The sequence below is a fragment of the Bemisia tabaci genome, chromosome 6 (genome assembly GCF_918797505.1).
Source record: "Bemisia tabaci chromosome 6, PGI_BMITA_v3".
Taxonomy (NCBI): Eukaryota; Metazoa; Arthropoda; class Insecta; order Hemiptera; family Aleyrodidae; genus Bemisia; species Bemisia tabaci.
The window spans coordinates 27159748-27185473 of record NC_092798.1 but is presented as its reverse complement, the minus strand read 5'-3'; the positions used below and the strand labels follow the sequence as shown (position 1 = coordinate 27185473).

General features: G+C 36.0%; 3 protein-coding genes across 3 annotated transcripts; 1 reads left to right on the top strand and 2 right to left on the bottom strand.

Annotated features, from left to right (window-relative positions):
• Window positions 1–90: 90 nt before the first annotated feature.
• Hsc20 (iron-sulfur cluster co-chaperone protein HscB-like protein, mitochondrial) lies at window positions 91–8470 on the bottom strand. The gene is made up of 3 exons (XM_019046259.2): window positions 7943–8470; window positions 6949–7202; window positions 91–1161 (listed from the first exon to the last, which is right to left on the bottom strand). Exons 1-3 carry the CDS (start codon window positions 8345–8347, stop codon window positions 1032–1034), a joined length of 789 nt encoding a protein of 262 aa, XP_018901804.2. The 5' UTR covers window positions 8348–8470; the 3' UTR covers window positions 91–1031.
• Window positions 8471–8557: 87 nt separating this feature from the next.
• On the top strand, window positions 8558–11406 carry LOC109033581 (protein O-linked-mannose beta-1,4-N-acetylglucosaminyltransferase 2-like). The gene has a single exon (XM_019046258.2). It carries the CDS (start codon window positions 9342–9344, stop codon window positions 11277–11279), a length of 1938 nt encoding a protein of 645 aa, XP_018901803.2. The 5' UTR covers window positions 8558–9341; the 3' UTR covers window positions 11280–11406.
• Window positions 11407–11636: 230 nt separating this feature from the next.
• Window positions 11637–25486, bottom strand: Gp210 (nucleoporin 210). The gene is made up of 7 exons (XM_019046257.2): window positions 25080–25486; window positions 23977–24248; window positions 23056–23270; window positions 21546–21686; window positions 20965–21263; window positions 19607–19897; window positions 11637–19121 (listed from the first exon to the last, which is right to left on the bottom strand). Exons 1-7 carry the CDS (start codon window positions 25223–25225, stop codon window positions 14720–14722), a joined length of 5766 nt encoding a protein of 1921 aa, XP_018901802.2. The 5' UTR covers window positions 25226–25486; the 3' UTR covers window positions 11637–14719.
• Between the last annotated feature and the right edge of the window lie 240 nt (window positions 25487–25726).

Sequence of the window (25726 nt, the reverse complement as noted above, 5' to 3'; positions counted from 1 at the left end):
ACTCGAGATTTCAAATGTGAATGAGAACATTGGAGATACAAAATCAGGGTAAAATCTCTAACTATTAGAAATGAAAGAGATAATAAGCAGTAATTTTTTGAATTCTCTTTAATATTTTGCAATGTATGGTGTAATTTGGTGTAGAAGAAAGTGAACAAGACAATAATGGGACCCATCATTAAAATGCATAATAGGACTGCACTTAACAATTTCTGGCTCAAACATAAAAACATTTATCTGCACAGGAAAACTAATGGCACATATGTTATTTCATTTTGTATCTCTGAACGTTGGTGATCCCTTCCCGGGTACTTTGAATTACCCTTGCAAACTTATTGATACGTAGGTATCTCTCAGATGTGTATTCATATTATTCTTGGAGGTATTTTGGACTCACTTGCATGTTATAGCTAATGAAACCTCAAATATTAAACAAATAATGAGCTCTACTGACTTAATTCATCTTCACTTGAAAACTCAGAAGGGACGGGTATCCCTCTGCTTTGATTGTAGGTGCTTAATATTTCCATTGAAAAATTATTGCAGTTAGCAAGCCCTTCACCAGAGATACAAAATTAACTTTTATTTAGCTGAAAAATGAAATTTCAACAATTTCTTCGGGGCTGTGTATGCGACACCCAACAATTATCCAAGAATTCGATCAGAAACATCAAAATTTCACTCAATTTTTTTGTCTTTTTCAAAATTTTAAAAATAAGATTTTAGTGATTCCAAACTCTTCATGACAGACTGAGTCCATTGCAGAATTTTTGAAAAATTTCACGAAATTTCATATTACTTGTAAAGTTTTATGACATTTTGCATCTCTGCCCATCACCTCTCCCTCTTCCTTTCCAGATTTCCTTCCCTTCTCCTCTTTGACATGATTTCCCTCACAATACCTACCACTTTGAGATCATACCTCTAATCAAACTGACAGACTGACACGGTAAGATCGAAAAAGAGGGGTCAGCCCCCACACTGTCCAAGTGCAAAGCAAGTTCAGTCGATTGACTCGGGAAATAGAAAGACTAATTGGGTATGTTCAATTGCTGCTTCCTTTCTTTGATCTTCATCAGGAGGCTTTCGTAATACTTCATTTTGCTGAGTACTAATTTCATTTTGTGGAAATCTTTTGCCATGTACGCTTCATTTGTCTGCCTGAAAAAGAGTTGAAAGCAAATCTTAATGAGTTAAATTGAAATCAGAATTGCACAACAATTTTGAGTATCAAAAGTAATTTATGCTCCATATAGCATTAATTTGAAGAATGAACGTTGAGGTAGCTTAATTAAAGCAGTGGATAATATAATAAAAAAGGAAGGCATTGAAGAGAGTTAAGATGACCGAACAGTGATTTATTCTAGTTATCACATTATGTAAGAAAACCTGACTACGCTACAGCACGCAGTCTCACACGACTAGGTTAGTACTCCGTACTACCAACTTAACAGTTTTACACTGCATTGCCAACTTGCACTTCAACACTTCTCCTCAATTTGGCAATGTGAAAAAATGGAAGAAATTCATTTGAGGAAAAAATTGAAATGACAGATTGCTAAAAATTTAACACATAAAAACACTTCTCCTCAATTTGGCAATGTGAAAAAATGGAAGAAATTCATTTGAGGAAAAAATTGAAATGACAGATTGCTAAAAATTTAACACATAAAAACACTTCTCCTCAATCTGGCAATGAATAAAATTAAACACGAAAGTTAAAAAGATGTAAATTGGATTTTTGTTTTTGTTTTTGTTTTTTTTTTTTATTATTATTTAAAAGATTCGCGTTTAAAAATAGAACTTTGCTTATAAGCCAAATATATTCAAGGAAAATTTTATTAGAATTTTACACTTTGAGACCGAAGCCATTTGCACAGAATTTCAACTTTGGATTAGGAATTGGCTTTGTTAACACATCTGCAACCATTTGCTCATCAGGAACGTAATTGAGGATGATTTGTTTGTTTTCAACTTGTTCTCGAATGTAATGGTGACGTACATCTATGTGTTTTGTTCGCCTATGATGAACTGGATTTTCTGCAAGTGCCAGGGTACTTTGATTGTCACAGTTGAGTGTGATTGGTCCAGATATTCCGGTTAATTCTTCAAGAAGATTTTTGAGGTAGATTGCTTCTTTCGAGGCGTCGGAGAGCGACAGATATTCTGCCTCTGTACTGGAAAGAGCGACAGTGCGTTGCTTGTGACATTCCCAGGATACTGCACCATTTGAGAAAATGAAGACATTCCCAGAGAAGGATTTCCTTTTTTCATCGTTGTTGGCCCAATCTGAATCTGCAAACCCCATCAGATTGTTGTTTGATTTTTTGTAGGTAAGGCAGTGATTGGAAGTACCTTTTAGGTAACGAAGAATGCGTTTGGCACTGGTCCAATGTTGATGATTAGGCTGTTTTGAGAATTGACTAAGGAAGGTAACAGCATAAGAAATATCTGGTCTACTTGTGACGGAGAGATACAATAAGGAGCCAATGAGTTGCTGATAGGTTTTTTCTAAACTTGGATCGGCTGGTAGATCATCAAATTGTGTTTTGATAATTGGAGTGGAGACTGGTTTGCAGTTGGTCATGTTGAATTTTTCGAGTAATTCTAAAATGTACTTTTCATGACTTAATTTAATTGTTTTAGATTTTTCATTTTGAGTGACAGCCATACCTAGACAATTAGATATTTTTCCTAAGTCTTTAAGGTTGAAAGATTTGAACAGTTTTTTCTTCAAGAATTTAGTTTCTTCCTGATCATTACTAAACGTGAAGAAGTCATCAACAAAAACTGCAATAATTGTTAACTTTTTGTCGTGTCTTTTATAATAGACACACGGTTCATGTTTAGAGCGTTGATAATTACTATTGATGAGAACTGAGTTTACTTGTGAGTTCCAAGAACGAGGTGCTTGTTTTAGACCGTAAACAGCTTTCTTGAGGCGTAACACTTTGTTTTCAGGAAGAATGAGACCTTCTGGCGGTTTCACATAAATTTGTTCATTTAGTTCTCCGTGGAGAAATGCATTCATGGCATCAAAATGATAACAATTTAAATTGAAGTGTACAGATAAAGCAAATAGTAGTCTTAGTGTAGAGTGCCTTACCACAGGTGAAAACGTTTCTAAATAGTCTATACCGTAGCGTTGTGCACAACCTTTAATTACTAGCCTTGCTTTGTTTATTTGATGATGATCACTTGGATTAATTTTAGTTTTGAAAACCCATTTAGTCTCTAAAAGCTTTTGGTCATGGGGTTTATCTACGATTTCCCACGCATTGTTGTTTTCGAAGGATTGTAGTTCTTTTTCCATGGCTCGTTTCCATTCAGGATCTTTTAGAGCTTGTTTAGGTGTGTCGGGTATTTCTTGGTTGATAGGATGAATTAAAGCTTGCCAAAGTTTGTAATCAGCAGTCCAGGCAGGAAGATTGTGAGGTCGCGTAGGGCGTTCTTGGACATTAGTTTCTGAAGTTAATTGCGGTTGAACAGCTTGAGAATCTGGTAATAATTCTGAAATAACGGTTGTGATTTGGTCAGAATTGATAGACTCGTACGATTCTTCATGTGAGCTGTTTTCTGATGAACTGATATCTTCTTCATCTTCTTCTGTGAGATCAGCAGTTTCTTCAAAAGATGTAGATTTCATTTTGTTTGAATTTTCTGCCAAATTTGTAACTTGTTCAATTTGTATTTTTGATTCATTTGTAATTGGTTTATTCTTTGTTTGAGATTCTTTTGTAGATTGTGGTGTCTGTTTGCTTGTAGATGCGACATCATTTTGTTCACCGAGTGTTTGAGAATCATCTGTAGATGTGCTGGAAAAGAATTGCGGTTCATTGTTGTAGTTGAGTGATGGATCTTTATTTAAAAATGAGGTTTCATCAAATATGACGTCTCTAGCTTTTGTAAAGATTGTAGGATTTTGCGGGTCGATAAGTCTATAGGCTTTACTATTCTCGCAAAAACCAACAAAAATCATGATTTTACTTTTAGCATCTAGTTTGTTTCTTTTAACTTTGGGTAAGTGACAATATGCTTTGCAGCCAAAAATTTTGAGATTCACTAAATTTGTGCGCTCACCTGACCACATTTCTTCTGGTGTATGGTCTGGAATTGCTCTGCTTGGAGATCGATTTTTGAGAAATGCAGCATGATTTACTGCTTCTGCCCAATATGATTTTGGAAGATTTGCATCAAACAGCATACATCTGGCTTTTTCGAGTAGCGTGCGATTCACCCTTTCTGCGACTCCATTCTGTTGAGGAGTGTAATCAACAGTAGTTAAATGGCGAACACCTATATCATCGAAAAAATTATGAAATTTAGAATTATCATATTCTTTGCCATTATCAGAACGTAGGCATTTAATGGATCGATCTGATTGTTTCTCAACTAAGTTTTGGAAGATTCGAAATTTGTTAAATACTTCACTTTTAGCTTTGAGAAAATATACCCAGGTTTTTCGAGTAAAGTCATCGGTAAAAGTTAGAATGTACTTTGCTCCATTGTGTGACGGTACAGGCATTGGGCCACACAAATCAGTATGAATAATTTCTAATTTGGCTTTGGCTCGAGAAGAAGATTTGCCGAAGGGCAATGATGTTTGTTTTCCTAGAACACACTGTGCGCACGGTTTGTTTACTCGAGAGTTTTGATATGTGATGCCATCAGCTAGACTATTTTTAAGAAGATTCATGGAGCGCATATTTAAGTGACCAAGTCTGCGATGCCATAAGGTTTGGTTGTCCTGCAACGCTAAGTTTGCTGAAGTAAAGGAAACTTCAGTTTGCTGTTGAGGAAACTCATTGGATTGAACATCTAATTTATAAACACCATGAAATAGAGATGCTGTTGCAATAATATCTCCATCAGAATTGATGATTGTTCCTCCTTCATCATCAAAGAGGACAGATAAACCTTTGGAGATTAATCGGCTTACAGATAACAAATTGACAGTTAAATCAGGCACATACAACACATCATGAACTTCAATCGGTTCTGTGGATCCTTGCAACTTAATCAAACAATTACCTTGACCTTGTGATTTAATGACCGTGTTACTGGCAGTAGTGATACATTCTGGTGGTAAAGTTTGAAATTCAGTGAGGATCTCACGATAGCATGTCATATGCTGCTTGCTGGCGCCAGAGTCTAGAAACCATTCATTACAACTAAAATTAAAAGATGCTAGTGCTGTGAAAAAAGAGTGTTTAGGTTTCTTTTTCCCATGTTGTTGATTTGTTTTTATGTCTGAGTCTTTGCCATTAGAACGAGATGAGGATGATGCTGAGGCATTGTTAGTGGATGTGTTTGACTCACCATTTCCTTTGGGTTTCTTACGGCAGTTAACAGTGCGATGACCTAATAAACCACAATAATTACATTTAATAGTTTTGTAGGGTCGTTTACCAGTGAAGAAGGCTTGCGCATTTTCTTCTACTTTCTTATCGGCATGGTCTAGAAGCTTACTCTTGATAAGGTCAGACGTGATTTTAGTCTGAGAATGCTCTAGAGCTAGGACCATTGCATCAAAATCTGCAGTTAAACCACTAAGAAGAATAACACCGATAAATTCATCATCGAGTGGGGCACTGATGTCGTTCAGTTGTTGAGACAAATTTAAAACTTCTGAAATATAGTCCGTCATAGTGGGGAAATTTTCAAGACGAACATTGAAGAGGTTTCTTAACAACCTTAAACGACGAGATAGACCAGAGCTTTCATAGGCTTTTTGAAGTTTTTGCCATGCTTGACTGGGGGTTTCAGTATTGCGAACATGCACAATGCAACATGGTTCGATCATGAGATTAATCTTTGCTGAAGCCTTCCGTTGTTTCAGTTTGGTAGCTGAGTTGTTAGAAAGTGAATCATTACCTTCTTGTGTAGGATCTGTTACATCCCAGAGATCATCATAGTTTAGGAAATTGAACATCTGGAACTTCCAAGTTGACCAATTTTCTTGACCTTTGAGTTTCTGGAAGGTGGGCAAGGGAGCCGCTCCAGCAGCCATAGTGGAGTCAGAAGTTTGCTGAGGCTGTGATGCAGGCAGCTTGTCGTTAGTTTCTGATTGATCCTCCAAAGTTGATTCCACTGATTGATCGTCGTCGTCAGTCGTCATAGAAGATTTTTCAGTATTTTCTGAAGAAATCTGCTTCAGGACCGGTACGCGGCACGAGGTGTAGGCTCACGGACATGATACGGCGACGGAACGAAAAAACAAACTCGCGATCGAAAACTGAACAACGCGTAAATTTTACTTATAAGGGCACATAACCTGTTGAGGTAGCTTAATTAAAGCAGTGGATAATATATAAAAAAGGAAGGCATTGAAGAGAGTTAAGATGACCGAACAGTGATTTATTCTAGTTATCACATTATGTAAGAAAACCTGACTACGCTACAGCACGCAGTCTCACACGACTAGGTTAGTACTCCGTACTACCAACTTAACAGTTTTACACTGCATTGCCAACTTGCACTTCAACATGAACAAAGAAAAAATCTATACAAACTGGAGGAAATAAACAACCAAAAAGGAGAAAATGAAAACCAGAAAAATGGACAGTAATATAGACAAAGAGGTTGAATAATAAAATTTAAAGAACCCTTGCAGGCACTTTGACTCAAAAAAATTAATCCAAACAGAAGATTTGACACAGCAGGCATTTTAAAAAAAGAAAAAAAATTGAAATTAGATGGAAATGGTCCTCACAGAGACTAGTGCTCTGATAAAAGTTTAAGTGACCAAACTTGTTTTTCACACTTCTAAACGGAATATTTTAATTCCTAAATTATAGCCAAAAAAATTCTTTAGAAAGCAACCGATTCTTTTATTTCTTAATGAAGTAGAGTCCACGCAAAATATTTTAACGCACATCTAAACTCCAACAGAGGATCGTCTGATGTCACATCAAACAAAACCGATGTAATTGGGCTCCAGATACTTACTTGATCAGTCTGTCCATATCCTTCTGAATACCATCTCTAAGTTCTGAGAAAGCTTGTTCAGAATCAGCCTCTTCAACTTCCTCATTCTTTTCCATGATATACATCAGCATTTCTGCATCCATTGTGACAGCTTCCTCTTCAATTGATATTCCCTCCAAATTGAGAAGATATAGACCCCTGTCAAGTGGATTTAAAAGGGTTGCATATGCCTTATTGACTAAAGATGAGTACTCCTCCGATAATACCTGCTCATCCTGAATGAAAAAGTAAAACAATAAAATACGGTTGGAATAACTTGACACAGTGAACAATTTTAAAAAAAAAAAAAAATTAAACATTGATGCTCGGTCAGTTAGATAGTCAATGTCCTATGGTGAGGTTGTTGCCCTGGTTTTATAATTAGGAGATACAATGTTCGACCCCTGCCTCAGCGTTAAGAGTTTGATGGTCTCAGGCAACGGTTGCCTGCAGCCTGATGGTTGAAATTTTGTGTTTGTTGGGTGGAAATGGAAGACATAAGTTAAATGGCGAAGCTTGATTGGTTGACTATGTCTCATTGCTGCTTTGTCGGGTGGAATAGACGACACACTGTCAGCTACTCAAGAGGTGCCTTTAGTTTGTTGTTCAACAAAGCAGCGATAAGACATAGCCGACCAATCACGCTTTGCCATTTAACCTGTGTCGGGGATGGGGCTCTGAATGTATGCACAGGATCCTCCCCTGCAGGAAGGAGAGGGAGATATGAAAAAAAAAAAAAAAACCTAGGACTAAAGTCTAAAAATTATACTTATAATTCAGAACTGAACAATATACACCTGTCAAGTGTTTTCAAGAGGTTAAAAGTGCGTTTATCAAGTCCTTTTGTCCAACGCAAGTTGACTGGAGAGTCTTGTAATAATTCCTAATATTATTGTGAATAATGTATCTGATATAATTTAATCGCTAGATTCTCTTTCATTCCTAAACTGCTTAATGACTGCGAAGAATAACATACCTCCTCTTTAGATGAGAACCGATCTGGATGAAGCTCATTTAGAATCTTCCTGTACCTCTGCGTTAAGTCTTTGGTTGCAATATCAAAACTAAGGGGAACGCCAAATAGTTCGAAGTAGTTTTGTTTCAGGTTTGGTTTCTGAAGGTGGTGGCACTTGTCACAAAAAAATACGCTACTTACATCAATACCACATTTCCAGCAAACATTGGTTTTGATTTTTTCAGTTTTAAACCTCAAAAAGTTTAAGCAGAAATTAGGTGTTACAGAGCTACCAGGGAGAGTTTTAAAGGTGAGACTTTTGAGCTGTGCTGAGCCATGCAAGGTTTTGGTTGAAACTTTGAACAGAGAATTAGATAAAAATGGCTTTGACCAAAAGTTTTTATGAAACACTTTTAAACTTGTCATGATGGAGAGTAAAACACTAAATATTGAGCAAATCACATCAAGTTGAAAAATCGAAATTGAAGGACACCGCACATATCTAAGCAGGATTACACAACACGACACAAGCTCAAAGTTATTTATGTTATGATTTGAGGTTAGTCTGTTATCAAATTTGATGAATGGTTGCTTTGGCGGTGCATCAAATTGACGAGTGGTGCTAGTTCGGTAAACAAATATTGTAAACAATCGTTATCACTTATCACTCACTGCGTTATCACAGTATTAGATCTGCTTACCTGCAAGAGTTGTGCGTGTGCATTCCAACAACACTTGAAACCAGTTTTCCAAATTTTAATAATACCTACCCTCGATTTCCTGCCAAGGAAGTTCAATCTTCAAAGTGTGAAGGAGTTGACAGATTCCCGTCAACCCACTCAAGAACAATTTATGTGAAAAAGAATTCTAGTGCCATCCGGCTGACTGAAATTTTTGTTACATTGCGGTATTTAAGAGAAAACCAATGAGCCATTTATTTTATTCGTAACCAAGCAGATCAAAAGATAGCTTTGTGACCCTCAAGAGCATTCAACCATCCCTCTACATTTTTGTGTCATAACTTTGCAGCGCAGGCAAGAATAGATATCTCCTCAGAACTCAAGAACTCAAGCGGTGTTACAGTGCACAGGATTTTAAATCAGCTCGGGCCCTCTTTCCTGATTTCAGTAACTTTAGAAATTCTCTAATTACCTTCATGAAACCATTTAGGGGAACACATAGTAAAAGAAATTTTTATTCTTTCACTTTTAAATTAATTAAGAGGCATATTACTGGAATTACATGAATACCTCTTTTTTGACACAAGAAATCGCAATTCACAAACTTGAACTTACATACCTGGTCCTCTATCCAGGGAAAAGAAAATAATTATTTTTTCAGACCAAGAGATATTTTTTTAGTCACCAAGAGATATTTTTTTAGTCTTTCATCTACTATTTCCTTCATGGCATTCTAGAAAATGTCATTCTTCAAATGTATTATTCGAGGATTTTTTTCTATAACAGGACAATTTTTCCTCTTATCAATTTTAAGTGGTGCACTTAAAATTTTAACCATTCTTAACAATGACCAAGAAAGTCATTACCTCTCGAAAGAGGTTCATTTTCAAAATTCCTCTGTAGCATGTAGCAATGATCTGCAGTCAAACAAACTCTGTTTTTTTAAATATGTTTATTTCATCAAAAATAATCAAACCTCACAATCTTTTGTTTTCATGTTGGATAAATACTCACTGATTTCTGGGCTAGTTAATCGAAACGATCTAAAAATCATTAATTTATCGGCAATAAAGAATCATCCCAAAATGTTTATGGACATTATTATGGTTGACGGCACAGAGACTGCAAACAGAATTTTTTCACATTTGATAGCGGCAGAAAACATACAAATCATCAGAAAAGACAACCTAGAATTTCGTAGTGGTCACTTTATATCCACACCACCAAAAAATATCAATAAACTTCTTGAAGTACACACATCAGTCTTTCATCAACCAATTTTTGTCATCAGCCGCTTCAAGTGCGATAATCTTATGCACGTTTTACATGATGATCTATTGCCTCTTTTCATCACCTACTATCACTTATGTGAAGGAGATATTGACCGGTGTACTGCACACTATCAATTATTTTTACTCGATAAGTGCACCTCTCATGAATTTTTGGAGTTGTACAAAATCTTCAGCGTGCGTGAGCCTCTTATTTCAGCTGACATTACTGGGTCCAAGTCAACCCACTTTTCTCGATTGAAAAAAATTTTACTTTTTAAAACTTTGAGAGCAGGATTGGATACTTCATCAGTCTGGTTTAACTATGGTTTTACTGATCGACAAGGACCCATGAAAGATGTTAAAATTGACTCTGTAATCTTAGAGAAATTTTGCAATTTCATCATTCAAAAATTAAAAATCAAAGTCGATTTTATTCCAAAAAACCAGATAAATATTGTAATTTTAAACAGGAAAATCAATAGGAAAATTATTAACATTTTAGAACTGAAAGAAAGAGTTAAGACTAAATCTTCTGAAATTTTTCAGAGAAAAATTTGTGTTGTTGAAACTGATCTGTTCAATAACACAGTGCAAAATTTAATCACACAAATTCTGAAAGCTGATATAATCATTGGTATGCACAGCTCAACAATGATTTTGACAATTTTCAATATCTTGAAGAGAAGAACTTTAATTTTCGAACTTTTTCCTTTTGGAATTCAGCCTGAGTATGTATCTTTCCTATATCCTCTCAAAGAAATTCTCAGCCCACAAATCATCCTCAAATTTTGGAAAAATCAGAATGAAGAAAATTCTGTCACACACCCAAACAATGATAAATTATTTGGTGGGTTACAGCATCTACCTCTGTCTGAACAGAAGAATATTATTGCAACCAAACTAATTCCTCCGGTAAAATGTTGTCATGATCCAGCTTATCTATTCCGCATGTATCAAGATACTAGAGTGGGAGAGAAGTTTTTGAAGTTCTATCTCTCAGGGATTCAGGAATTCAATGATTATGCAGGAGAAAAAAGTAAGGAGAAAAAATGGTTTTTTCCAACCCCAGTTTTTAATGTGCGATGTCTCTTTAAAAATTCAGAGGTTCTCATAGAATGGGAACCCCCCAAAAATACTGTTTTCTATACTGTAAAGTATAAAATAGCAATATCAGTGCAAGAAAGTAATCTGCTTGCCTTTATTGTGGATGAAAATAAATTGATTCTTGGTTCCAAATATTTTGAAAGTTCAAAAAGACCACTCAAACTCTCTATTTGGATTAAAAGTGTGGTTTTAGAATACGGTGAAATAGACAGTTCAGATACATATACAGTCTGTGCTGAGGAAGATCGAATGAATGATGCTAAAAAATTAAAACGAAATTCACAAATTCTGTTACACCTTTAAGATTAAGTCCAAGTACCTTTCATGTCTGATGTTTTTCTGTCTTAAGTTCGAATTCTACAAGTTTTGTCTGTGGCGGTTTGTCAAGTGCTTCCTGATTTGTTAACTGAATTAAAGTTTGTCGCCATTCTCTCATGTGGTTTTCACTCTCTGCAAATAATTTATCTTAAAATGTGTTGGATAATAAGTTTCAAATCAACATTAAGTACTGACGGAAATGATGATTAGTTGAAAAGGAATAAATGCCCAACTCGTCAATATAATGCGAGCAGAAGAGCAAGCATTAGAATGTTGTGTACCTAGGAAAAGCTGGCAGTTTTTATCCATCAAATAAACAAGGTAAAATAAGAATAAAATGTGTTTACAGAAGGAAAAATTTATTAATTTTCTCTACTTAAAAACTAAAATGACTTGCTCAGTACTTGAAACAGAAAATGTTGAGTTAAAATTTATAAGAAATATAATGGGGGAAAAAATAACAAATCAATGAAAATGGAACAATAATAGAAAAACATTACATGTACACTATCTCACAAACCTTATTTTCTATAACTAATATTAAATACAAAATTACCAAATCATGGACAATCTTTTCTTCTTTTTTACTTCCTGTCCCTAACTCAAGCTAAGCATTTCCCATGTTTACTCTTTACCTCATTATTTCAGCCCTAAAAAACATAAATAAAATAATTAAAAAACTAGTGAAAAAGAGGAGTACGGTATAAGTAATTGTAAGACAAAATTAATTTGCCTCATTTAGGCAGAAGTTAGAGGAAAGGAACCTTCATTTTTTTTCATTTTCTCTTCTTTACATTTTGATCTTCAAATTTTGGGATCAAGCGATAAGTGTACCTGGTATTTAATTACAATGAGAGAAGCTCAGGAAAGAGCCTCAGATATCAAGTCATTGGATTTCTTCGTCCGTTTAAGCATTTTCTAAAATATTTTCAGAAAGTCATCAGTTACTCAAACAGCACTTCAGCTGAATTTTCCTATTAGAATAGTGTGCAAATGGAACCTTAAAAATATCGCAGTGCTACGTCTAAAATTAGTTACAGTCTAATTAAATAAAACTAGAAAAATATGACAAGATCACAAGACTATTTACATTTATCGTTGGACAAATCAATGCAAATACTCCTTCTAGAGTCCTGAGCAATCTTATCTTAGCTAATGAATATTCAAAAATATATATTAAATTTTTTTGATTTTCTGAGAAACATTTACAAATTAATTTCATTAATCATATCACTACAGAACCTTTCATCAAAAGTGTATTCTTAAAAGATAACATGTCTTATAAAATTGCAGGCACAAAGTCTGAGAAAAACTAAAACACTGAGACTTGCATTTACACATGAATCATAGTAACTTGATGCATTCTAAATTTGGCGAACGACTGATGATTAATACTTAAATGAAAAAAGGTGAAACAGTATGTTCTAAGCTAAAACTAAATGGCTTAACAACACCATTTCAGAACACACATTTAGTAAAATAGTACTCGGGAGTACAAAGAAATTTCATACATAGGTAAATTAAAAATACTATGAAATAACTTCAAAACCCTTTTTCAGCCTGTTCTTTGCATAATATGCAAGCGTGAAAATAAACAAAAACACAAATTGACGCACACTAGGTAATTTCTGACTTATCCACAAAAAACAGTTCTAGAAAATGTTTATAATAACTTACAATTAGACACAGACTCATTTATCATCAAAGGCCAAGTTGACCCTGATAGCACGATGTAAATGCCATTAATTTTGCTCTCAGAAACTTTATTTTCATCCTACAAGCTTGAATTTACATTTTTGCTGATGGTCCAACCCGAGTGAGCAAAGAAAGAAAAAAAAATTGAATGGATAAAGAAACATACACTTTCTCATTCAACAAGCGAGTTAACATTTTTGTGAATATTAATGTTAGCATCGGCCCCTCGGGGAGCTAAGACAATGTGGCCTAATCCATTGTAAAAATAAATTGGCAGGTTCACTTGGTCTACAATCAAATGTCAGGCCGGACTGATTCAATTCTGATAGTTAGCTTTGACAAGGATTTGTTGCTTGTCGAATTCAATGGATTGTCCTTGAGGGAGACACTGAAAAGAATGAACTGACACCCATTGACTTTGAAAATGCATGTAAATGAGGCTTCTTCTCTGATCGTTCATAAATTGTGCCTTACAAAAAGAAGTAAAAACAGATGGGTCATTTTGGCTTCCTATTTTACAATTAAATGGTCCAGAAAAATTGCTTGAAATATTTAAGGAACTTACAGCTGTGAAATGAAAAGATTAAAAAATTGGAAAGCGTTTAAATAAGATTTTCTAGTCTGTTAAAATAAACGTCTGATGGCCTGTTGTGAAATTCAAAAAATTCTAGTCCCTGAGCTTAAACATGAAGTCAATATTCCTAAACGGCACAGAGGCATCCATAAAATGATGCTGTAACTGCATCTAATTCTATGAGAAAAATTAAGTAAAGGCCTAAAAACTAAATGGAGAAAGAAAAGAAAACAATAAATAATTTAACAAAATAAACGTTCTGATGGAAACAAAGTAAATTATGAATGGACTGAACATGGCAGCTATGTTGAGAAAGCTAGTTCATCAAGGTTGTTTAAATCTTCGTTGAGATAAGAATTTTTTATGATTTTTACATGAGCTAAATTAGAAAAAGATTTTGAGCAATGCGACAAAGAGCATGCTTCAAGACAGAAAACAGACGATTTTACTGTCAAAATTTGAGGCAACCGCCACAGTTTGAGCTCAAAAATAGGGCACCCTAGCATAGTCCCTCAAAAGGATTTCTGTGCACTGATTCTCTTGATGCAACTTTAGCCAAGCTTTACATCGCCATGAACAGAGTAAATTACAAATTCTGTTAGAGGTAACTGATGACTTAAAAACTTGCATTATTTCCATAAGAAATAAAATAAAGAAAGATCATAAGAGAAAATAAAAATTAACCATTCTATAAAGCCTTAAAAATAAATGAATAAAGCAAAACAATAGATGAGAAATAGGATTCAATATAAATAAATTTAAGAGCTGAGCAAAATTAAAGTGAGACATTCAAGGATGAGGTAAATGAAGTCCAAGAAACTTGAGGGCGTACATTTTCTTAGCTTATTTTGTAGTCTAAAAATCCAGAACAAACGTATGGTCTACTATTAATATTTTTAGTTATAAAAGCAATTATCGCATCAAGTTAAAAGTTTCACATCGAAAAGGAGACTTGAGAAAAAATAAATTAGTCAAGAAAAATTACATACCTAGAAGTAAAGAGAGAGTACTAATTTAATCACTCAAACTGGATGAAATAACTTGAAACCTAAATATCACAGTGAATGCTGGGTATGAGTTTTAGAACGGTTGACGTTTTGTTCTCAAAATATATGATCACAACCAAACTTTGTTAATTGTTTAATACTGTCAAATGCTACGTTGATTCATTAACGAAGAAAGGACTCCCAGAAAAAGTAGATGTGCTCCTGGATGAAGGTGTTAATTTTGGACTTCCATAAATTGGAGTTGATTCAAAAGGCGTACGATGGACATACAATCTCCGCCCTGGTGATTGAGACCTTCGTGGTTGGGCAGGGAGTGTTTTTGTTTCTGTGAACTTTGGAGGAGCTCCCCCAGGTTCAGCAAATAAGCCGATGGAGTACCCCTTTGACTTGCAAAAGCTATAGAATGAAACCAATGAACAAAATATTATGGAGAGGATAATGGGGAAAAGGGACTTCACGTCTGACCAAAAGTAATTAGGCTCCGTAAACGGATAAGAAATCATGCATGGAGCTGCGTAGTGCTGCTGATTTGACAGTCTAATGAAAATTGGAATTTTGATCAGCTGACCAGTGACTGGAGAATCAATACTGAAACTAGTGTCCAGGTCTTTATTTCTATTAGCACGCCAGTATACTTCATTCAGCTGAATATCCAAGACAATAACAGACTTTTCCTCTGGATTAATGTCACGTTTTGTAATAGTTAGATACAGTTCTTCATAACCAATGATAGAGACTTGGCTCAAAACTTGTGGTAAACCAGAGATAGCGAAAGTGTCTTTGAAATTCTTTTCAGTCAGTGTCATAGACGATGTTTCCACTGTAATAGCAGAGTAAAAGGAGTAAATTATTGGGTCTGACTCAATATTACCAGACACCGCCCAGACGGATAGATTAGCCAGCAGATGCGTTATGTTCGTTGCTGGGAATTTGACAGGTTCAAACAAACAAGAGTAGAGGCCTGTTTGAAAATCGAAATGTGGATACACATTAAAGATGTCACGGATATCAACTGGTATGTTAGGATCTACAAGTTTCACAAAGCACTGGAAAGGATAATGCGCACTAGTGTAGTTAAATGTATGACATTTATCTTCATCTTTGGCTATTAGGTTGCTACTTTTGACATATGAATCCTTTTCACTAAGAAGCAATAAAGGCGCTGTGAATGGTTTTTCTAATCTTGCATTGCTTATGTTTCTGTTAAGCACCGGTATAAAGGCCAAAGTGTGTAACGGAAGAACCTCAATTACAGTTGTGGCAACAAGAGATGGTGGACACTGATAGGATACAACTACAGTGCCGTGTTTATTTTTTACTCTACCAAGACCATTGTTGGTGACAGACAATATTTCTGGGTCAGCAGAGCTCCAAGATCCAAACTGTCCACTTTTTTGAAGCATTGGCATAGAGAAACAAATAATTTCTCCAACGGTTACTGTGCTTTTAGTTGGGAACAAGATGTAGTCGACGGATAACTTGACAAAATCTCCTGACTTGTAAGGAGTTGCTTCATCCCAAACTTTTAAAACTGTTTCTCCAGCTTCAATCAAGTCGACTTTCAATGAATTATTCGAACTGCCTCTTCCAAACTGGGTCAAATCAAAGCGATTAACCTGGTTCTTCAAAATTGAGCTCACAGAAGTGAACTCAGTGCCGTCTTTATCATGATATGAGACAAAAAATTCTAAGTTTATTCCTCGCGGAAGTTGATAGATGGTTTCATCTTCTCCGACAACTAACTTAGATCGTACATTCAACATCAAATAATGTACAGGCTTAACTTCAATATTAAATGCTACCGATTGTTCTAGTCCTGAACTTTCAGTTGAGTGAGCAACCACAATGGAGCGGCCGAACACATTTCCAGTTGTCACTGAACCATCCTTGTTGACACTGAGAACAGAAGAAGCACTAACCGTTGAGCTGTGAGGGATAGGGCTTGTCGATGGATCACCAAGAACACTGTAAGAGACAGGATAGTCCCCATCTTTATTGGTTCGGATTTTTGTTACAGTATTTGGAGCGAAAAGCAGATTGCTTGACATACATCCACTCGGTTGAACAGGAAAAGTAAGTTTTAGTTCCTCAAATATTTCAAGCTCGATGTGGTCTGATAAGTGAGTCAAGCCTTGGGCATGTATGCCAGGAGGCAGTGTTACATTAACGTACAATGAAACTTTGCCTGCTTTCAGCGCACGGATACGAACTGACAGGCGATCTTCATTTCTGACTTCTATGCCTGACTCATGAAGCACATCCTTAATTTCAACGAAATCTGGTGAGACAACATACCACTTAAAAGATAGTGAGGGTTTAATACTTCCAAGGATTAGTGGACTTATGACATCTGGAATACCACCAACCCAAACAGGGACTTTAGCTCCAACTTTCATTCGGACGATGGGAGAATGAATCTTTATGCCTTCAAGAGGCACTATGTGAACCGCAGCATAACTTTTTGAGTAGACAATGCGATTGCCAGAAATTTTGTTGAATCCAACTGCTTGTCCTTGAACAGTTATATCTCCAACCTTCAAACCCTCAACTAGACCTGCATCATTTACTTTTCCAACTGTGCTATTATTTGAAACAAATTCCATGATACAATCAGGTTGTGGGCCACCCATAGAGCTGAGCTGGAACCGTGCCCCTGGAGTGATAGTCAAATCTCTCGGCAGAAGTTGCAATGGAGGGAAGACATGAACTGACACTTGCTGACTGCGAACCTTCCTTTCACCATCGCCAGAGCTGAAGATCAAATTTGTAGAGCCCAATTCATTACCAGACACAACAAAACTGATGCCATCTTTGCCTCTTCGTTTCTGAGGCTCATCCACAAAATCCTTTTCCACGGATATGATATTTTGGTCTACATGAGCAGATAAACCTAAAATATCTGGTCTCAAAACCGTTAATGGGTTATCATTCACATCCAAAACTTTAACTTTGGCCACAGTAGAATGTCCTTTTTCGATTTTGTCGATCATGTCTACCTGAATCATACCAATCCTCACTATATTGATTTGAGCTTTGGCTGGTTTTCCTTTCAGACACAAATCATTTAAAACAATTCTGATAGCTCCTGACTGAAGAGGTGTCACCTCAATTGAGCGAGAACTTTCATCGTATTTTACGTCCGCAAAACTTTCACCTGAAACAGTTAAACTGTAGAAACCAGAACCTTCAACAACTTTCAAACTGATTTTATCCTCCGGATGATTGAGAATCGATGTTTGATTTGGTAAAATCTTTGTATCGTCAACAAGGAGAAATACAATGCTAGACTTGATCTCCGGAGTCACTTCATATCCGTCTTCATTTTTCACCCCAAAAACAGGGTATTCAGCGGAGACACCAATGGCTTTCAGCATTTGACTTCGGTAGCCTCTTAAAGATGCAGTAACTTTCATGGAGCCTGTAATATTTTTTGGAATTATAACTTGGAAATGACTTTCAGGGATAAGATAATTGTTTTCTGCTCGATATTTTAGAGGAATCATTCCTGGGGCAGCTACACTTCCAAGATCAGTTGACGCTACATTCCAATTGGTATCCAGACTGGTGGCATTGTCAAAAACTCTACCATCAGCATCTTTGATTGTGACAGCTACTTCTATATTTTGGTAACAGTGAGCTACAATCCAGTCACTATGAGGATTCATAGGACACTTCTCTCCAAAATTTGAGACATCAGGTTTTAAAACAATGTACCGTGGTTTTGCACAAATAACCTTCACTTGAGCTATTGCTTCTGTTGCTTTGCAACGCACATAATTTGGGTTATTAGAAATAGATAGAGAGACTATTGATTCTCCTATTTTTAGGCATTCAACTGTGTAGACATAGAGTTCATTAGGCTCACTTTTACCAAAAGTTGTTACTTCACTAACTTGTACGCTGTCGCTGGATACTGCTATCTGCCTCTTGTAGCTGCCTCCATTTTCTGACCATGGTTTTGGACCCTTGCGGAAAACAATATGTCTGGATGAGGCTAGGGCCAAGACTGTTTCCTTAACTGGATGAACAACTTCTAGCGGAGCATATGCTCCAACAGTGACGGTGTCTTCGAAAGAATCACCATCCACAGAGTAAGAAACAGTGATTTTTGCTGTCCCGACAGTGGAACTCACTACAGCCACAGTAGCACAGGCACCCTTTGCTGGAGTAGTCTCCTGCTGAGGATGTAACACAAAAGAGGAATCTGATGAGGTAATGTTAAAGTTTATCAAATGACAGTTGGTTATACGGACACGCTTAAGAATATTATTGACAACTCTGTCCCCAAATAAAGCTACATGGATGAAAATTGGCCGATTGATTTCTTCTTCTAAAACGTACTGAACTATTTCTAAACGGGAAGGAAGTAAAACATGAATTTCTCCGATACCGTAGTTGTGGATATTTTTTTTCATACTGGCAAAAACTGAAGTTGATCCTAAAGAGAGAACTTTGATAGAGCCTGAGCTTTTGGCCGCAGCAACAGTGGTATTCGCTACGCTCCACTCGAAATTACCATCGCCACCAGTTGCCTCCAATTTGATGTCATACCTGGAAAAAATGTAAAATTGAATTATTTCATTTTTAAATGGAGACAAATAAATCAAAATGCAATTGTTAAGAAGATGGAAAACATTAAAAAAAGTTTCAGGTCTTCTTCTGAAAATTTCTTCAAATTATAATTAGTGAGAGCCATTCCAGTATGGTGGGTGGGATAGTAATACACAACAAATAAAGCAAATAAAACGTTAATGCAGCAAATGTTCAGCTGGTTCTTTGTGGGGAAAAAGTGACATGTTCTGAGGAAATAATTCGCTGGGCACAATAATTAGGCCTGACAGTTGGTGGAGGTCAAAATTTTACTAAATTTTTTTCAAAACTTAGAGGTAAAATTGCATGCATTATCACATTAGGTAAAAAACATGAAGAAGAGATGGAAAATTTATAAAAATCCTGTCATTTTTTCGTCTAGAAGTTTTAAAATATACATTAAAACAAATGAGCAAAAGTATGACAGGAAAAGAACATAAGCTCACTTCGGTTTGATGATAGGATCCCAAGCAAGCACAGTCTCCGAAGGCACAACTTGAATCTTGGAGTATATAAACATCTCCGCCTGGGCAGTCAAAGGTTTCTTGAATGGAATGGTGTCATCATCAGGCGTGGTTATGGACTCTAGCTTGGCTTGAATCTGGGCAACGCCAGGCTTGACAGCAGTGCCGAAGTGGTATGTTCCGTTGTATGCTTCATCTTTCACTTGATAGAAATCTCTCGGAATAGAGGATATCACTCTCACGCCATCGCCGATTGAGAACTTATGCCCTTCTCTGGAAACAAAGAGTTTTGGTTAGGCAAGATAAAATTGATTAAGAAAATAATACAAAGTGGTACAACCTTTCTAATCCCTGAGTTTTAATTTTTAACTACCATATTGATCCTTAATTTTTGTTTCAGGCAATGATAGATTTGCCATTTTTCTTACGGTGTCAAAAGCATCAAAATTTTTCTGATTAACCATCAGTGAAAGCACGATTTACCAGATTTGTCTGGCACTGCTGAAAAATTCTGTCAGTAAAAAAGTCGGCTCTTATGAAGCGATGGCACTACATTTGAAGAGCGATTCTTCAAAGGACTCATCACACCTTTTATGGGAGTTGGTGCCCACACCAATGGTGTATAAGGTGAGAATGCATGGTTACATCGAATGGAAAAGTGAATAATTGAGATTTTGACTATGGGACAGCAATAAAGGTAAGCAATGGGCAAACTTGAATGAATCTGGTAATTCGAAGCGAAATTTTGCCAGCAGTAAAAATCAAAACCCTGTGAATTGCAAAGTATATAACATTTTTTTAACACGATAATGACTGAGACCTAAATTGAAGTCCACTAGCCCGCAAAATCCAGTTAGTATCTAGTAAATGAAGCTATTACTGTATTTGATACAGACAAAGAACAAAAATTAGGTGAATATGTCGCAGGCAAAAAGTCAAATTGGGCATTATAACAAATGCAAGTCAATTGTCAAATTTTGAGCATTTATGAGGCTTTGTATGTTTTCAAAAAGACCTCTCAAATTTTCAACATTTTGAGAGTACCAATCAGTAACGTTGCATAGTGTCAATGAAGAATCAGAATAAACGCATTTATCATCGCATGAAGCAAATTTTGACAGAGAATTCTTTCAACATGATCAAAGAATTATTTTGTCTAGAGTTAGCAATATATTCAGAATTTCAATTTAAGTAGGAATACTTGGCTATTTACCTTAGCATTTAACAAAATGCCTGATTTGACCATTCACCTACAACTTGTACACAGCACAGTTTGATCATTGAAAATGCTTGTATAACGAATAAAAATACTTTCTTACTGAAGCTGGAGTTTTACTTACGCTGTAAAGATTTCCACAACAATTGAAGTTGGTTCGTTCATGAGGACATTCCAATTTTTATACGGCAGCAAATTAAGAGCTATGCGAGCTGGATCAGCAACGGTGATGTGAGCTTGTGGCAACCTAACACTGTCTCTCTCATCCACATTGCGATCGAAAAGCGTTAATTTTGTGCGTCCAAGTTTTTCAGCAGATACAAGGCCATTGTTGTTCAATACCTTAGCAATCTCTAGATCCTCCGAGTCAAAATAGTACTGACTGGAGGCCAAAGGAATTTCGATGAGTTTTCCATGTTGCACCTATTAATAAGAAAAAATAAGGTATGTGATACAGTTCTTGCAGAAAAATAATACAAATACATATGCCTAAAAATGTATTGCGATTCATCATTTTATCCAGTCTTACTAAAATAAATTCATTGGTCAGTGAATTTTTTTTTTCTTTTTTATGTGTATTTGTTTTTAAATTTAATTCATCCGTCTAGAGGTAAATTCAATTTGAAATTTTTAAACTCTTCGGTTCATTTCAAAGATCATCCAAGCAGACTTCTGGCTCTAAATATACAGTTGAGAAAATCTCACCTGCAGGAGTTTGAATCGAAGAGTGTCCCCTTTCATCATGTAGGCATCTGCTGGCTCCAATAACAGATTCGCAACGACGACTAACTGGACATCGGCCGGGGCGACCTTCTCATACTCGGCTTGAGGAAGTTCCACTGAAACCTGGACAGGAGAAACACTGTTGTTAGATAAGAACTAACTTAGACTCTAGATATATTCATCTTCAGGTCATTTTCATCCTAAGATCTTACTTTTCGCTGGAGGTGACTCTTCTAGGAAACAAACAGGAGGTTTACGGTTGTTAGAACCGATTGACGACCTAAATAAGATAGAGAAACCATGGTAAAATATTTATGATTTCTAGAGCTTTAACTTTGTTTGGGAGTGCTTATCTGAAGTTTTTCCTTTGTTGCTCTATAGTCATCTAAGATTGGTTCACTGGTAAAGCAAAATGGAATGTTTTGGGAACATAGGATCGAAGAAACAAAAAAAATGTAAATAAACTTCAACGAAGACCTTTAAAGTGAAACCATAAGTTTTGACTAGTGCATAGCGTTCACATTTTGGAGGCAGCACTTTACTTTCAGATTGTAGAGTTTGCTGCACCTTTAGACAAATAGTCAGAAAAAATAATAATGGACATAAGTGGCGACAAGCAAACTAATGCCCTCTCCATTGTTCTGAGCACCACTGAGTCATACTTAGGACTCATCACTGAATCTATCTATGCACATATCAGCTGACATGTAACGGCAGACGATATTTATTGATACTTGAAATTTCAAACCAAGCACTCTGTACCAATCCAGCCATTCTATGCAAAACTGGGCTCAGTTTCTGCTTCTGATGCAAGCCTAAAGCCATGCATTAACGTACGAGCTACAAGGCCTATCTGACCTTTGAAAACAGGAAAAAAGCAATGCTTCAATGTTATATGCATGTCTCCTGTCCACAATCTGCCTGAAACTGTCAGAACACACACTTCTTTACGCCCTACACTGACTGATTCTCTAGTTCGCCACTTGTAATACGTAACAAAATCATGGAATGTGCGAATGCAATCTGTACCGTCCTGTGGGCTTCTTTTTAATCAAATTCTTCCAATTTTCTAAGCTTTCGTAATATGAAGGATATCACAGATGGATGAGTAAGGTGAAATTTTTGAAGAAACTAAAATATTTGTTGTTTTGCTTTCAGCTTGTCTCAGAGGAAACCTTGTAGAAAAATTAAAACCCTGAAGCTTACACACATCCCCCCCCCCTCATCTACTAGAGTCCTAAGTTCATCAGTGTCATAATCTTCCAATAGATGTTTCAACTCTGACCGCACTTTTCTCAAATTCACAAAGATACCACATACTTGGCTCCTTTATACTTAATTTTCTTCCATTCATTAATAGACCCTAGACAATTTTACATTCAAATAATTTTTTTTTTTTTTTTGCAATGCAACATGACAGAAAAAGAAATTTATTGATTGAGTGAAATAAATGAAGTTGTAATTTATTAAAAACCTGTAGGCAGATACTTACCTTGGCAGAACCAGTTTTTCTGCCTTCTAACAGAACAGTATGACCTTGTAGACCAGCATCATCAAGACTTTTAATAGCAAGAGGAACTTCATATGGAGAGTCTCTGAAGGAGATGAAGCGTAGAACGCTGTTGTCTGTCCTGTAGTCTGAGTGCCAGCTGTTACTACTGATCGTCCACTTAAACTGGATGCCATCTAGAGTGGTAAACTGGTTCCCTGGAAACAAAAATGTATTAATTAATTAATAATTGTCACTTAATAATTAATTAATAATTAATCATTTTACTATTGACAGTGGCAAAACGTTAAATTTTGACAGTGCTTGAATTGCTCTTTGTTAACTCCATGAAAATTTGGCAGCATGTTTTCTTTGTTCAGTATTCCTTTAAATTAAAGATATTCTGAAAAACTCTAGGTTGATTTTTTGAGAGCAAGAAACAACGTTTTTCATTTGTTTACTTTGTCTTCTAAATATTGATTACAGCATTGGAAGCTGATTTAGTGAGAAGACCTTTCTTCAACTAAGTACAGGTATTTAAAACCTGAAAATGTCATGGAATCATAACTTCATAAGTAATAAATTAAAGCAATAAAAAAACCTTATTTGTCAAAATCTTAGATGATAGGATGATCAAGTTAACTTAACACTGTTTAATCCCAAGACACCAAAGACTACAAACACAATACCAAGAAATTTGGTAAAGATAAAAGCACCTTGAACATATTGTGTTCATCTCGAGTTCATGTGTGTTGAAAAATCAAAGTAGATTCTATGTTTTCATTTCAATACGTCTTCATTCGGTTAAAATCCATCACTTCCTGAAACCCAGTGTCTAAACATATCTGTTGCCTAGATAAAATTGATAATAACTTCAGATTTCAAGTGATAAAAATTTATGGGAGAGACAAAATTTGTAGATACCTTGTTCATCAAATGCTCGGACCTCAAATTTTTCTGGCGCTTCTTCAATGAAAAGTTCTCGAGTGGTTGTCGTGATATTAAGGGCATATATTACATCAACTATGACATCACATCGTAGGATTTGACCGCTAACAACATCTTCTAGCAACACCATAACAGTGTTGCGGGTAAATTCTTTTGATATTGTTGATATCTGGGCTTGAGAAGAGCATTCTTCTTTTCGGTCCGGGTTGATCAGATTTAACTGGATGACATCCTTCCTGGAAATGCTCCTGTGGAAAAGAACGAAAATTTTTGAGTAATAAAAAAAAATAATGGGGAGATGATGTGGAATGTACATTTTTTAGAGGAGACTGCAGCTTAGTTAATTTATCTTTGTCCCTCTTAGAGTATTTCTTTACTGGTGAAAATAACAATCCTTGAAGAACTTTCTACAGAGTATTTACTAGTTCACAATGATCTAAAATCTTTGCATTTTCATTGCCTTTCCTTCCTCATTCCTACATTTTCTATTTGAAAACCTATTGATGCACTTACGACCTTCATAGAAACAACTCTAGAAAAGCAGCCTTCCACTCGCCAACTCGCTTCAAGACCAGTGCATACCAGTTAATTGATTTGGGTTGTTTAATGGAAGATAAGCCTTATCTTGTACATGCAGTAAATTATCTACTGCTTCTGTTTACCAATCTCTGAACTAAGGTTGAATGACGTCCCATAATTATAGGGGTGTGTTTCGGACATAATCCAGTGTTTACCTCCTATTCCTCATGGCATTTACACTAGTGTGTAGCTGAGTAGGTCAACCATACAGACAACAGCCAAGCTGTTTCTAAGAGACGTCCGGTAAGTATGCTTACGTTAAGATGCTCGCAAAGACGGGTGAATGAATTTGTCGATTCACAGCTGGTACACAGTCCCACACCGAAGAGGTTGGTCGACTGAGTGCTTTAATATGGACACATGCAATATACACACGAATTTTGGACTAATGCAAACTGATGAGGTACTTTCTTTCCGTGTAAAAAGGCTTGATTGAAAAAGACCTTGTGTAGAATGAAAAATAAAATGGCTCTAAAGCCAAACGTCCGAAAGATCCTTACCATTTATAACAACCATTGTCCTTGACTTCCAGAGTAAAATTACTGGTGACATCTTTGAAGAGGGGTAGTAAGACTCTAGGGACGTTCAATTTCGACCCATAGGCCAGACAAATGTAAAATAAAATTAAAATAAGTATTTTCGTCATGTTGAAAGTCGCGAGGCGATTGATCACACCTAACCTAGAAGTTCACAACATATCAGTGTCAACAAATGAGTCATTGGAGACTAACTAACTTCAAGTTTTGCAAAAATTACGCACTGCCCGATTTCTAAATAATCAAATCTTACTAATATAAGGATACATCTTGGAAATTACTCAAACTAAACACGAAAGTTTATGAATTGACAAGAAAGTTCACCGACAAAGCGCACGCCGCTTCTTTCAGCGGGAAGAGGGGGGAACGACTTTGAAAACGCACGAATCAGAACGCATATCGCTCATCACGTGACAGTTGACGATGAGTTTCAACGTTTTATTCTTCTTGCATTGTCAAGTCGTCATTTTTTATTTTGACCAAAATTCTTGAAATTTATCGGGATTAGAACCATTGTAAGATTCAGCAAAATTTTTTCTCAATTAAAAATTTTTCCAATGTTTTTCACAGTTCCACTCCGAATTTTAAGCAGAAGGTGCGCATCTGAATAG

Coding starts and splice junctions, on each gene's coding strand:
- Hsc20 (XM_019046259.2), bottom strand. CDS start 8,347: ATGACAAGTTTAAAAGTGTTTCATAAAAACTTTTGGTCAAAGCCATTT. Junction 7,203..7,942: donor GGTTCTCATCTAAAGAGGAG/GTATGTTATTCT, acceptor TTTTTCATTCAG/GATGAGCAGGTATTATCGGA. Junction 1,162..6,948: donor GATATGGACAGACTGATCAA/GTAAGTATCTGG, acceptor ACTCTTTTTCAG/GCAGACAAATGAAGCGTACA.
- LOC109033581 (XM_019046258.2), top strand. CDS start 9,342: ATGTCATTCTTCAAATGTATTATTCGAGGATTTTTTTCTATAACAGGA.
- Gp210 (XM_019046257.2), bottom strand. CDS start 25,225: ATGACGAAAATACTTATTTTAATTTTATTTTACATTTGTCTGGCCTAT. Junction 24,249..25,079: donor GACAATGGTTGTTATAAATG/GTAAGGATCTTT, acceptor TCTTTTCCACAG/GAGCATTTCCAGGAAGGATG. Junction 21,264..21,545: donor TTCGATTCAAACTCCTGCAG/GTGAGATTTTCT, acceptor TCTTATTAATAG/GTGCAACATGGAAAACTCAT.